Source organism: Carcharhinus amblyrhynchos, chromosome 3 (assembly GCF_965287045.1).
Source record: "Carcharhinus amblyrhynchos chromosome 3, sCarAmb.v2.hapA, whole genome shotgun sequence".
Taxonomy (NCBI): domain Eukaryota; kingdom Metazoa; phylum Chordata; class Chondrichthyes; order Carcharhiniformes; family Carcharhinidae; genus Carcharhinus; species Carcharhinus amblyrhynchos.
In genome coordinates this window covers 22,703,530-22,714,268 of record NC_137326.1, presented here as the reverse complement: position 1 = coordinate 22,714,268, position 10,739 = coordinate 22,703,530, and the positions used below count along the sequence as shown (strand labels likewise).

Genomic DNA, 10,739 nt, shown 5'->3' with positions numbered 1-10,739 from the left:
ATATATACTTTGGAGTTATGGCCATTTATCTTCTCTTCCTCCTTCTCTTAATGTTGATGATGTATTCATTCTTCAATGTGAAATCAAAAATATACATATTTACTCCAAGTCCTAGTTTTAAAGAACTGGAACTCATCCCTCTAATAAAGCGAAGAGCAGCAACAAGTTCCACACAAGAAGAGAGGACTTGGAAGCTGTCCAAGTTTGAGTCAAGTATTGAATGGTCAAATAATGACTTGATAGAGAAACCCTTTCTCTGTGACAATATGGAAATTTTGCCTCAAATATTAGGTACTCTGCATACTGAGTATGATATCAAAATCAAATCACACTGAGCCAACTATGTATTTTTATATGACATATGGATTAATGTTTTAAGGAAAATCTGAAATCTGCATATATAATTTCTATGACTTTATTCATGGGATATGAGCATTTATTGCCCATCTCTAATCGCCCTTAACAAGGTAGGAGTAGGGTGAGCGGTTTTCCTGAACTGCTGCAGTCCATGAGGGTTATCAGTACACCCCATTGTTGTTAGGATGTTCCAGAATTTTAACCTACTGACAGTGAAGGAAAAATGATATGATTCCAAGTCAGGAGGATGTGAGAATTGAAGGAGAGCTTGCAGATGGTGATGTCCCCATGCCTCTGCAGTGCTTGTTTTCCTAGGTGATAAGAACAAAGAACAGTACAGCACAGCAACAGGCCCTTTGGCCAACCAAGCCTGCACCAATCACTTTGCCCTACTTAGACCAACTGCCTGTATCCCTCTATACCCCTGCCTGTTCATGTGCCTATCCAGATAAGTCTTAAATAGCGTTAACATATCTGTCTTAACCATCTCAGTTGGCAGTGTATTCCAGGCCCCCACCACCCTCTGTGTGAAAAACTTCCCCTGCACACCTCCACTGAATCTTTGCACCCCCCGCCCCACCTTGAACTTGTGCCCTGTTGTAATTGTCATTCCTGCCCTGGGAAAAAGCAATAAGAATCACGGGTGAAAGGTATTGTTGTAGGAGCCTTGGTGAGTTGCTGAAGTGCATTTTGTAGATGGTACACACTGCTGCCAGTATGATGAATGAATGATTGGTGGCTAATGGAGTGTCAGTTAAGTGGATTGCATTCCTTTGCATAGCATCAAACTTCGTGATATTGTTCAAGCTGACCTCATCAGGCAAGTGTGGACTATTTCCATCACATTCTTGTCTTGTGCCTTGTTGATGGGGGACAGATCTTGGGGAGCAAGGAGGCAGGTTACTTGCTGCAGAATAATAGAATCCTACAGTGCAGAAGGAGGCCATTTGGCCCATCAAGTTTGCACCAACCACAATCCCACCCAGGCTGTATCTCCATAACCCCATGCATTTATGCTAGCTAGTCCTCCTGACACTAAGGGACAATTTAACATGGCCAATCCATCTAGTCTGCACATCTTTGGACTGTTTGAGGAAACTGGAGTTCCCAAAGGAAACTCATGCAAATACATGGAGAACATGCAAACTCCACACAGATAGTGACCCAAGCCAGGAATCAAACCTGAGTCCTTGGTGCTGTGAGGCAGCAGTGCTACTGACTGTGGCAGTGTGTTGCCCATAATTCCCAACCTCTGACCTGCTGTTATGGCCACACTATTTATATAGCTGGCCCAGTTAATTTTCTGATCAATGGTGATCCCCCAGGATGCTGATGGTGAGGGGGATTCAGCATTTGTAATGCTGTTAAACATCATGGGGAGATGGTTGTATTCGCTCTTGTTGGAGATAGTCATTGTTTTGTGGTGAGAATATTCCTTGCCATTTATCAGTACAAGTCTGAATGTTGTCCAGGTGTTGCTGTATGTGAATGTAGACTGCTTCAGCAAGGTAAAAATGACTCACCCTTTAAAATTCTGCACCCTATCCTTTTGTCATCCAGAAACCCAGGGTAATGCTCTGGGGACCTTGGTTCAAATCCCACCACAGCAGATGGTGAAATTTGAATTCAATAAAAATCTGGAATTAAAGTCTAATGAAACTGTTGTTGGTTGTCGTAAAAACCCATCTGATTCATTAATTTCCTTCAGGGAAGGAAATCTGCCATTCTTACCTGGACTGGCCTACAGGTGACTCTAGACCCACAGCAATGTGGTTGATTCTTAAAAATGTCCTTAAGGATGGACAACAAATGCTGGTCCAGCCAGCGACACCACATCCCGTGAACGAATAAAAAAGACTCATATTACTGTTGGCAACAGTGATAGTGGCTGCCTGAATGGACAAAGAACATGACAACAGAATGTTCTATAAATGGCAAAAGTACATCTATTCTTGGAGGTTTAGTGCAGTGCTGAAGTACCATTAACTGTACTGATGTGTTCCAAGAGAAGACGGGGGGGCGGCAGCGGTGACCTGACAGAGCAGGTGAAATATTATGAAGCTATTTGATAAAATAGATGTGGAGAAAATGTTTCTACTTGTGTGTGTGAGGGAGGGTGGGAGGGCAGAACCAAGGTTCCTCAATATAAGATGGTCACCAACAAATCCGGTGGGGAACATGTGAAAGTGGCGGGAATGTGCCACTTGCTACCACAAGGAGTAGTTGAGGCAACCAGCATAAATGCTTTGCTTAGGAAGTTAGATGAACAATGAGGGAGAAACTTAAATTTGTTGTGACTAGCTGAAGCAGGGCATCAGAAGGCTCATGTGGAGCATAAATAGCAGCATGGACCTATTCAGCTGAAAGCTCTGTTACTGTGCTGTAGATATTTTGTAACATTATGTAACACTGTGATGTATGTGATTTAATATTTTTCATGCATAAAATTAAACTGATAACATTTTATTTTGTTTGTCGACTCACTTGACTCAGGGACCTTTCATTTTTTTGACCTTGAGTGCACATAGAAAGCAAAGGATCACGGCACAAAATTTGGTTCAATGCAAACAATATCCGTTGAAATGAATTGTGAGCTTGCGAATGTGACTGAACAATGAAAACCATACTTTCCAGTGTGTACATCCCTTTCAGGCATTTTCCTATGTAATTCATTAAGCAACTTCAGCATAATGTTATATCTTTCAGATCTGCTTCCATACTGGCAGATTATCTAGTCTGTACAATCGCGGAAGGTGAATTCAATATTAGGGCAAGGAAATTAGATCATACGAATTAGGTAATACATGCCAGATTAGCAATGACCTGGTATTATTTGCCCCAGTGGCAAAAGGGCATTTTGAAAGTTGACAGCACGAATATCTGTGGCAATTATAACCCCAAATAAAACAAGTTACACCACAATGGCAGGTGTTGCATGACAACTGCTATAAGTAAGTCAATAGAATTAAGGTTTGACTTCCATCTGCTTTTCTGGTCGGGAATTTATTGTCTTTTCTGTGTCCTTCCTAAGATTTTCTCTTGGTCTAATTTCCCAACAATCTTATTTTTTTTTATCTCTGCTCATTTATGGAGTGTCACCGGCTGGACCAGCATTTATTGTCCCCAGGGCATTACTGGATTACTAGTCCAGTGGCAATATCACTACTCCAATGTCAGCCTGTCATGTGTTTATACAGCTAAAGAAAATAAAGAAATCAGCACAAGTATGTATTAGGTAAAAATGACTCACCCTTTAAAATTCTGCACCCTATCCTTTCCTCCTGCCCTCTGTACTCTATGAATGGTATGCTTTGTCTGTATAGCACACAAGATGCAATACTTTTCACTGTATCCCAATACATGTGACAATAATAAATTAAATCAAAAATGCTGAGTTTGCCTTTTGCAAAGCATAGACAAGGGAATCAGTTTACCTCTCCTTACTTATTTCCAGGTCCAGGTCAGACAGATATCCCTCAGAGGCTTCAGACTTTCACCATATATATTAATGATTTTGATGAAGGAATACAGTAGTGAGTTGACTATCTGAGTTTCCAGTTAGCCCTAAGTTGGGAGGTGCAATGAATTGTGTAGAAGGAGCAGGAAGTTACAAAGAGACACAGAGAGATTAAATTGTGGTAAATGGAGTTCGATGTGGGACACTGAGAGGGAATGTGGACCCGAGTAAAACAAACTGAACCAGTTCTTGATGGTATCTGTAGAGAAGCAAAGGGATTTCAGTATCCACGTATACAAATCACAAAAAAACCAGTGTATAGACAGAAAAGTAATCAAGAAAGCTAATGAAATATTGGCCTTTATCTCATCAACCAGTGCCTAGAGAATGTGGTAAGTATGTTAATAAGATCCAAGGATCAATTTCTATTGATCTTTGGGACAATTGCTTCAAATGGTGTGCTAGTCACATAACACCAAAAGATGAGTTTTTAGAGCACTTTTGTTTCTAAATGATTATAAAGGGCATTCTACATTATAAAAAGATTTTACAACCCCCCCCCCCCCCCCCCCCGCCGCCTCTCCAAATCACACCCCTGTTGCCAGGGTCTGTCAGGCAGGTCCAAGCAAACTGCTCAACTTAACTCTGGACATTCTTCAAGCTTCCAGGTGAAATTCGCATTAAATAAACTTCTGCAATTAAAAGTCCAGTGATGGCCATGAAACCCATCTGGGTTCACTAACATCCTTTTAAGGGAGAAAATCTACCACCCTTACCTGCTCTGGCCTGCATGTGAATCCACATATGAATCCAGTTCCACAGCAGTGTGGTTGACTCTCAAATGCCCTCTGAAATAGAGGGCAGTTAGGAATGGGCAATAAACGCTGGACCAGCCAGTGATGCCCACTTTCCATAAACAAATTTTTTAAAATGTTCTGCATATTGCATCATATACACATGGTGACAGTGTATTCATATTTGTGGGAGGATTCAATACTTACAACATATGTTGCAAGAAAACCCTTCAGATTTTGTGTTATATATTTGTATTATCTGTTCTGCACAGAAAAGGAAGACTGTCTCCATGCTACAACTTGCATTGTTTCATTGTTGGAGAGCAATTGTTGGGAAAGAGGGAGATAGGGAATGGGTGCGAAGGAGGAGAGGGAAATGTCCCATTCAGTTGCCTAAGTTCCCTCCTCCGTCCTTAGACGCACTGACACAGCACTCACTCACCTGGCTCAATATAACCCCGTATCATCAGAAGCAAAGTTCCAGTTCCCTGGGAGTGGCTCATGCTGCGGATGTAGACAACAGTCAGGTGTGGCCTGGCATGAGGCTGAGTGTCAGCTCCCCGGGTCTGCTCCTGCCTGGTAACAGGTGGAATCTCCCTCCTGTTCTTCCACTTTCTGTTCTTCTCCTTGACCTCTCGAAAGATGTCATCACAAATCGTTCGCTACTAGTAGAAAGAGCCAGAATAATTGTTCCAGTTCCTCCAATCACAGGTTCCCTCTTGCTCACCCTTGCTGATACTCCAATCATAGTTTCTGTCTCTAGGGGACCAGCAAAATTAAGAGAAAGGAACCCTGTGATTGGAGGATCTGAAGCAACCACCTACTTACCATCTTGTAATGACCTTGGCGAGATCCACGAGGTTGCCCTTTTGGAGTATGAGCTCCCTGATTGAGGTAATGGTTGCCTGTCCAATCAGGGCGTCTCACCTGTATATATATTGAGGAGTGTCAGGTCTAGTGGCACTCTGGATTCTGACTTCGTACCTGAGGCAGCCTTAGGAGTGGGGATAAGTTTGTAAAGGAACACCAGCTTCTAAAGCGTTATTTCACATCTCTAAATGCACATCCCAATTCTCTTATTACCTTTCCTTTATTTTTTTCCATGAGCTGAATGCATAAGTCTCAGAGTACTTGATATAAAAAAATCTATATTCACAGGTTTATTACAAGTGTTTTAGAGGGCAGTGCACAGTGGGAGAAACAGGATCTGTCATTGGAGGGGTAGCTCTGTTTCTCCATGCTTCTCCAATCATTGCTCTGCTGCCTCTGAATTTCAGGTAATTTCATAGTAGACTGCTTTAAAAAGATACTGGAACCACAAATCTGCTGGAAGATGTCAAACAGCATCATAGCAATGCAGTGAAGTTGACTTGAACAGCTTGTTCCAATTTTTTTTAAGCTAGTCTTACAGGTCTGTCTCTGGCTGGCCAAAGTCAACATTGAGGCTAGGCCACCCCAGCCCCCCAGTATTTTGTACCCGGTGCATGCTGCCCCTCCCAGGCCCTTTTTTTAATCCATTTGTGGGACATGCGCAATATTAGCTGACCAGCATTTACTGCCATCCTTAGTTCCCCTTGAAACTGAGTGTCCTGCTAGGCCATTTCAGAGGGCAGTTGAGAGCCAACTACATTGCTGTGGCTCTGGAGTCACATGTAGGCCAGACCAGGTAAGGACGGCAGGTTTTTGTCCCTAAAGGATGTTAGGAACATAGAAATATAGAAATTGGCAGCAAGAGTAGGCAATTCAACCCCTCGAGCCCACTCTGTCATTCTATATGATCATGGCTGATTTCCATCTCATCCTAACTTCACTTCCCTGCCTTTTCCCCATAGCCCTTTATCCCACTTTTGATCAAAAATTTATCTAGCTCGTTCCTGAATCCGTTGATTTATTCTGCATCCACTGCATTCTGGGGCAGTGAGTTCCACAGATTCACAACCTTCTGTGAGAAGTAAAGTTATAGAGTCATAGGGGTTTACAGCATGGAAACAGGCTCTTCGGCCCAACTTATCCACACTGTCCTTTATTTTAACCCATAAGCTAGTCCCAGTTGCCCACATTTGGCCCATATCCTTCTATACCATCTTACCCATGTAATTGTCTAAACGCTTTTTAAAGACAAAATTGAACCTGCCTCTACTACTATCGCTGGCAGCTTGTTCCAGGCATTCACCACCCTCTGTGTGAAAAAATTGCCCTCTGGGCCTTTTTGTATATGTCCCGTCTCACCTTAAACCTATGCCCTCTAGCTTTAGACTCCCCTAACTTTGGGAAAAGATATTGACTATCTAGCTGATCTATGCCCCTCATTATTTTATAGACCTCTCTTTCCTGTCAGTGTGTGGGCCACTGCCACCATGTCAAATCCTCGCTATAGTATCATAATTGATAAATGGTAAACCTTATATTAAACTGATCTTTCTCTACACCCTTAGCTATGACTGTAACACTCTATGCTGCACCCTCTCCTTTCTGTCTCCCCTATGTATTCTAAGAACAGTATGTTTTGTTTACATAGTACACAAGAAACAATACTTTCACTGTATCGAATCATAGATTCCATACAGTGCAGAAGGAGGCCATTCAGCCCATTGAGTCTGCACTGACCACAATCCCACCAATGTCCTATTCCCATAACCCCACATATTTACTCTGCTAATCCCCCGACACTAGGGTCAATTTATTATGATCAGTCAGCCTGATCTGTACATAGAATCAGAGTATCATAGAATCCTCCAGTGCAGAAGGAGGCCCATCGAGTCTGTACCAACCATAATCCCACACAGGCCCAATCCTCATAACTCCTTTACCCTAGTTAGTCCCCCTGACGCTAAGAGGCAATTTAGCATGACCAATCCACCTTTTCAATTATGCACATCATTGGACTGTGGAAGGAAACTGGGGCACCTAGAGAAAACATGGGGAGAACATGCAAACACCATACAGATAGTGACCCAAGGCCGGAATTGAACCGGGTCCCTGGCGCTATGAGGCAACAGTGTTAACCACTATGCCACTGTACTACCCTACATGTCCAACAATACATGTGACAATAATAATTCAAATCAAAGTAAAATGATTGACTGGTTATTGAATACACATTCTAATAATTCAAACTGACTCCATCAGATTCCAACCAACTCACTGCTCTCTATGTATTGATGTGTCATAAGTCAAATAGCTGGAATTAATTATTTTGTAAACAATCCTCACAAAATAATTATAGTTCATAGGTAGCTGTGGAGGAGAATATGGGGTAGTACAATCATTAACTGTGAATATAAATCAGTCCATTATATTCTTACAGTGCTAAATGCGAGTTACTTCTAGAATCAGTCATGAAGCTACTACAAATTTCTAAATATTATTAATGAGGAGAATTCCCCAGCTTAATTTCTGCAAGTGACCTTGTAAGGGTTTTATTTAAGAGATTATAGAAGAGTCAGGTTTCTTTGTCATATTAATCTTCTCCGTGATGACAGAGAGGCCAGAGGGTCAGTTCAAACTCGCCTGCACACTGGGGAAAAATGTGTTACAGTGTTCTGAAATGAAGGCACCAATAGGAAGTTTGTTATTGTGGCACTGTGAGACAGGAGTGCTAACCACTGTGCCACCCTGTGATAATGACCAGTTTTCTGTGATGTTGATGCAAGGATAAATATTGAGATAAATCCCCTGTCCTTCTTCAAAATAGTGCCATGGGGTCTTTCAAGTCCATCGGATGCAGCAGGGTCCTTGGTTTAATGTCTCATGGGAAAAATGGCAAATCTGATAGTTCCTTGAATCCAGAACCTTCTAACTTATAAATTATAGAATGTCTACAGTACAGAGGATGGCCATTCAGCCCGTTGCATTGGTACCGGCTACATCACATCCATAACACCATGCATTTACCATGCTAATCCCTAATACCAAGATCAATTTAGCATGGCCATTCCAATTAACCCACACATCTTTCAGACTGTGGGAGGAAACTAGAGCACCTGGAAGAAACACATGCAGACAAGTGTGAGGTGTTGCACTTTGGAAGGACAAACCAAAGTAGAACGTACAGGCTAAATGGTAGGACTCTGAAGAGTGCAGTTGAACAGAGGGATCTGGGAACACAGGTATAGAATTCCCTAAAAGTGCTGTCACAGGTGGATAGGGTCGTAAAGAGTGCTTTTGGTACATTGGCCTTTAGAAATCAGAGTATTGAGTATAAAAATTGGAGTGTTATGGTAAGATTGTATAAGGCATTGGTGAGGCTGAATTTAGAGTATTGTGTACAGTTTTGGTCACCTAGTTACAGGAAGGATGTAAATAAGGTTGAAAGAGTGCAGAGAAGGCTCACAAGGACGTTGCCGGGACTTGAGAAGCTGAGTTACAGAGAGACATTGAATAGGTTAGGACTTTATTCCCTGGAGCGTAGAAGAATGAGGGGAGATTTGACAGAGGTGTTTAAGATTTTGATGGGTATAGATAGAGTGAATGCAAGCAGGCTTTTTCCACTAAGGCTAGGGGAGAAAAAAACCAGAGGGCATGGGTTAAGGGTGAAAGAAAAAAAGTTTAAACGGAATATTGGGGGGGGGGGGCGCTTCTTCAGGCAGAGAGTGGTGGGAGTGTGGAATGAGCTGCCGGATAAAGTGGTAAATGTGGGGTCACTTTTAACATTTAAGAAAAACTTGGATGGGTTCATGGGTGAGAGGGGTGTGGAGGGATATGGTTCAAGGGCAGGTCAGTGGGACTAGGCAAAAAAATGGTTTGGCACAGACAAAGGCCAAAAGGCCTGTTTCTGAGCTGTAATTTTCTATGGTTCTAACATGCAGACTCCACGCAGACAGTGACCCAAGCCAATAATCAAATCTGGGTCCACTGGCCCTATGAAGTACCACTGTGCCACCCTTGATAATGACCAGATACTCTGTTTTTTTGTAATGTTGATTGAGGGATAAATATTGAGGTAACTCCCCTGCCCTTCTTCAAAATAGTTCTCTGGGGTCTTTCACTTTCACCCTATCCAGCAGGGTCCTCTGTTTAATGTCTCATGAGTCTGCCTTACACGTTGTTTATTGATTGCAGAATATCTTCCAGTTTCATAGCAAGCAATTTCCTTGCTTGTAGAAAAGCCTTCCAGCTGTTTGCATTTCCCGCGGGTTCCATGTTGTTCTGAATAAACTCAAAGAAAACTGTCTTCGCTGAGATCGAACTAAACGAGTTGTCAAAGTAAAACATGTAATCTCCATTCTCAATTTCAACACTGTGATCAAATGGCAGATCCAACAGTCCCTTGAATCCAGAACTTTTGAATAATATAATGCCTACAGTAGAGAAGGAGGCCATTCAACCCATCGCATCGGTGCCAACCACATCCCAGCCAGGCCCTATTCCTCTAATGCCACGCATTTACGTTGCTAATCCGTGACACTAAAGTCAATTTAGCATGGCCACTTAATTTAGCAATCCACCTCACCCGCACACCTATCAGACCTATCAGAAAACCGGAGCACCCGGAGGAAACCCACGCAGATACGGGGAGAAAATGCAAACTCCACACAGACAGTGACACGAGAAAAGAACCTGGGTCCTTGGCGCTGTGAGGCAGCAGTGCCCAGCACGGTGCCGCCCGGGTTCAGAGAAGAATGCTGCTCTTTTGAGTTGGACCTGTGAGGATATCTCTCTCTGTGTGTTTGGGGCGTCGGCAGGCTCTCCGGGTCTTGCAGGCGCGGGCGGGCCAGCTATGTGAAAGTGGCCTATCGGCGGCACGGGGGCTGGGCGCAGGCAGTGCAGCGGGCGGGCCAGCCTGCACGGGGTCCTGGCGGTGGATCTCTCTGGAAGCTGCGGGAGTTGGGGCCGCGGGATGCGGAGCGCTGTGCGCCCAAACAGCGGAGACTGCCAACGGCACTGCGGGCCGCCCGCTCCCCGCCACACATACCCAACAGCCGCTCCGGCGGAGGGACGGCAGAAATAAACCCCACCCCCCTCCCCAACCAGCCGCGGAAGGATGTCGGGGCCTGTGGAGCCGGACGAGCCTTACGACTTTCTCTTCAAGATCGTCCTGATCGGAGACGCCGGCGTCGGGAAGACCTGCGTGGTGCAGCGCTTCAAGTCGGGCATCTTCGTGGAGAAACAGGGCAACACGATCGGGGTGG

General features: G+C 43.7%; 1 protein-coding gene across 1 annotated transcript in view; it reads left to right on the top strand.

Moving 5' to 3' along the window:
* Positions 1 to 10,349: 10,349 nt before the first annotated feature.
* rab43 (RAB43, member RAS oncogene family) overlaps positions 10,350 to 10,739 on the top strand; it is a 20,797-nt gene continuing 20,407 nt past the window's right edge. Inside the window, 1 exon segment of the mRNA XM_080182171.1 lies at positions 10,350 to 10,735. Coding sequence (XP_080038297.1) covers positions 10,592 to 10,735 — 144 coding nt within the window. The 5' untranslated portion in view covers positions 10,350 to 10,591.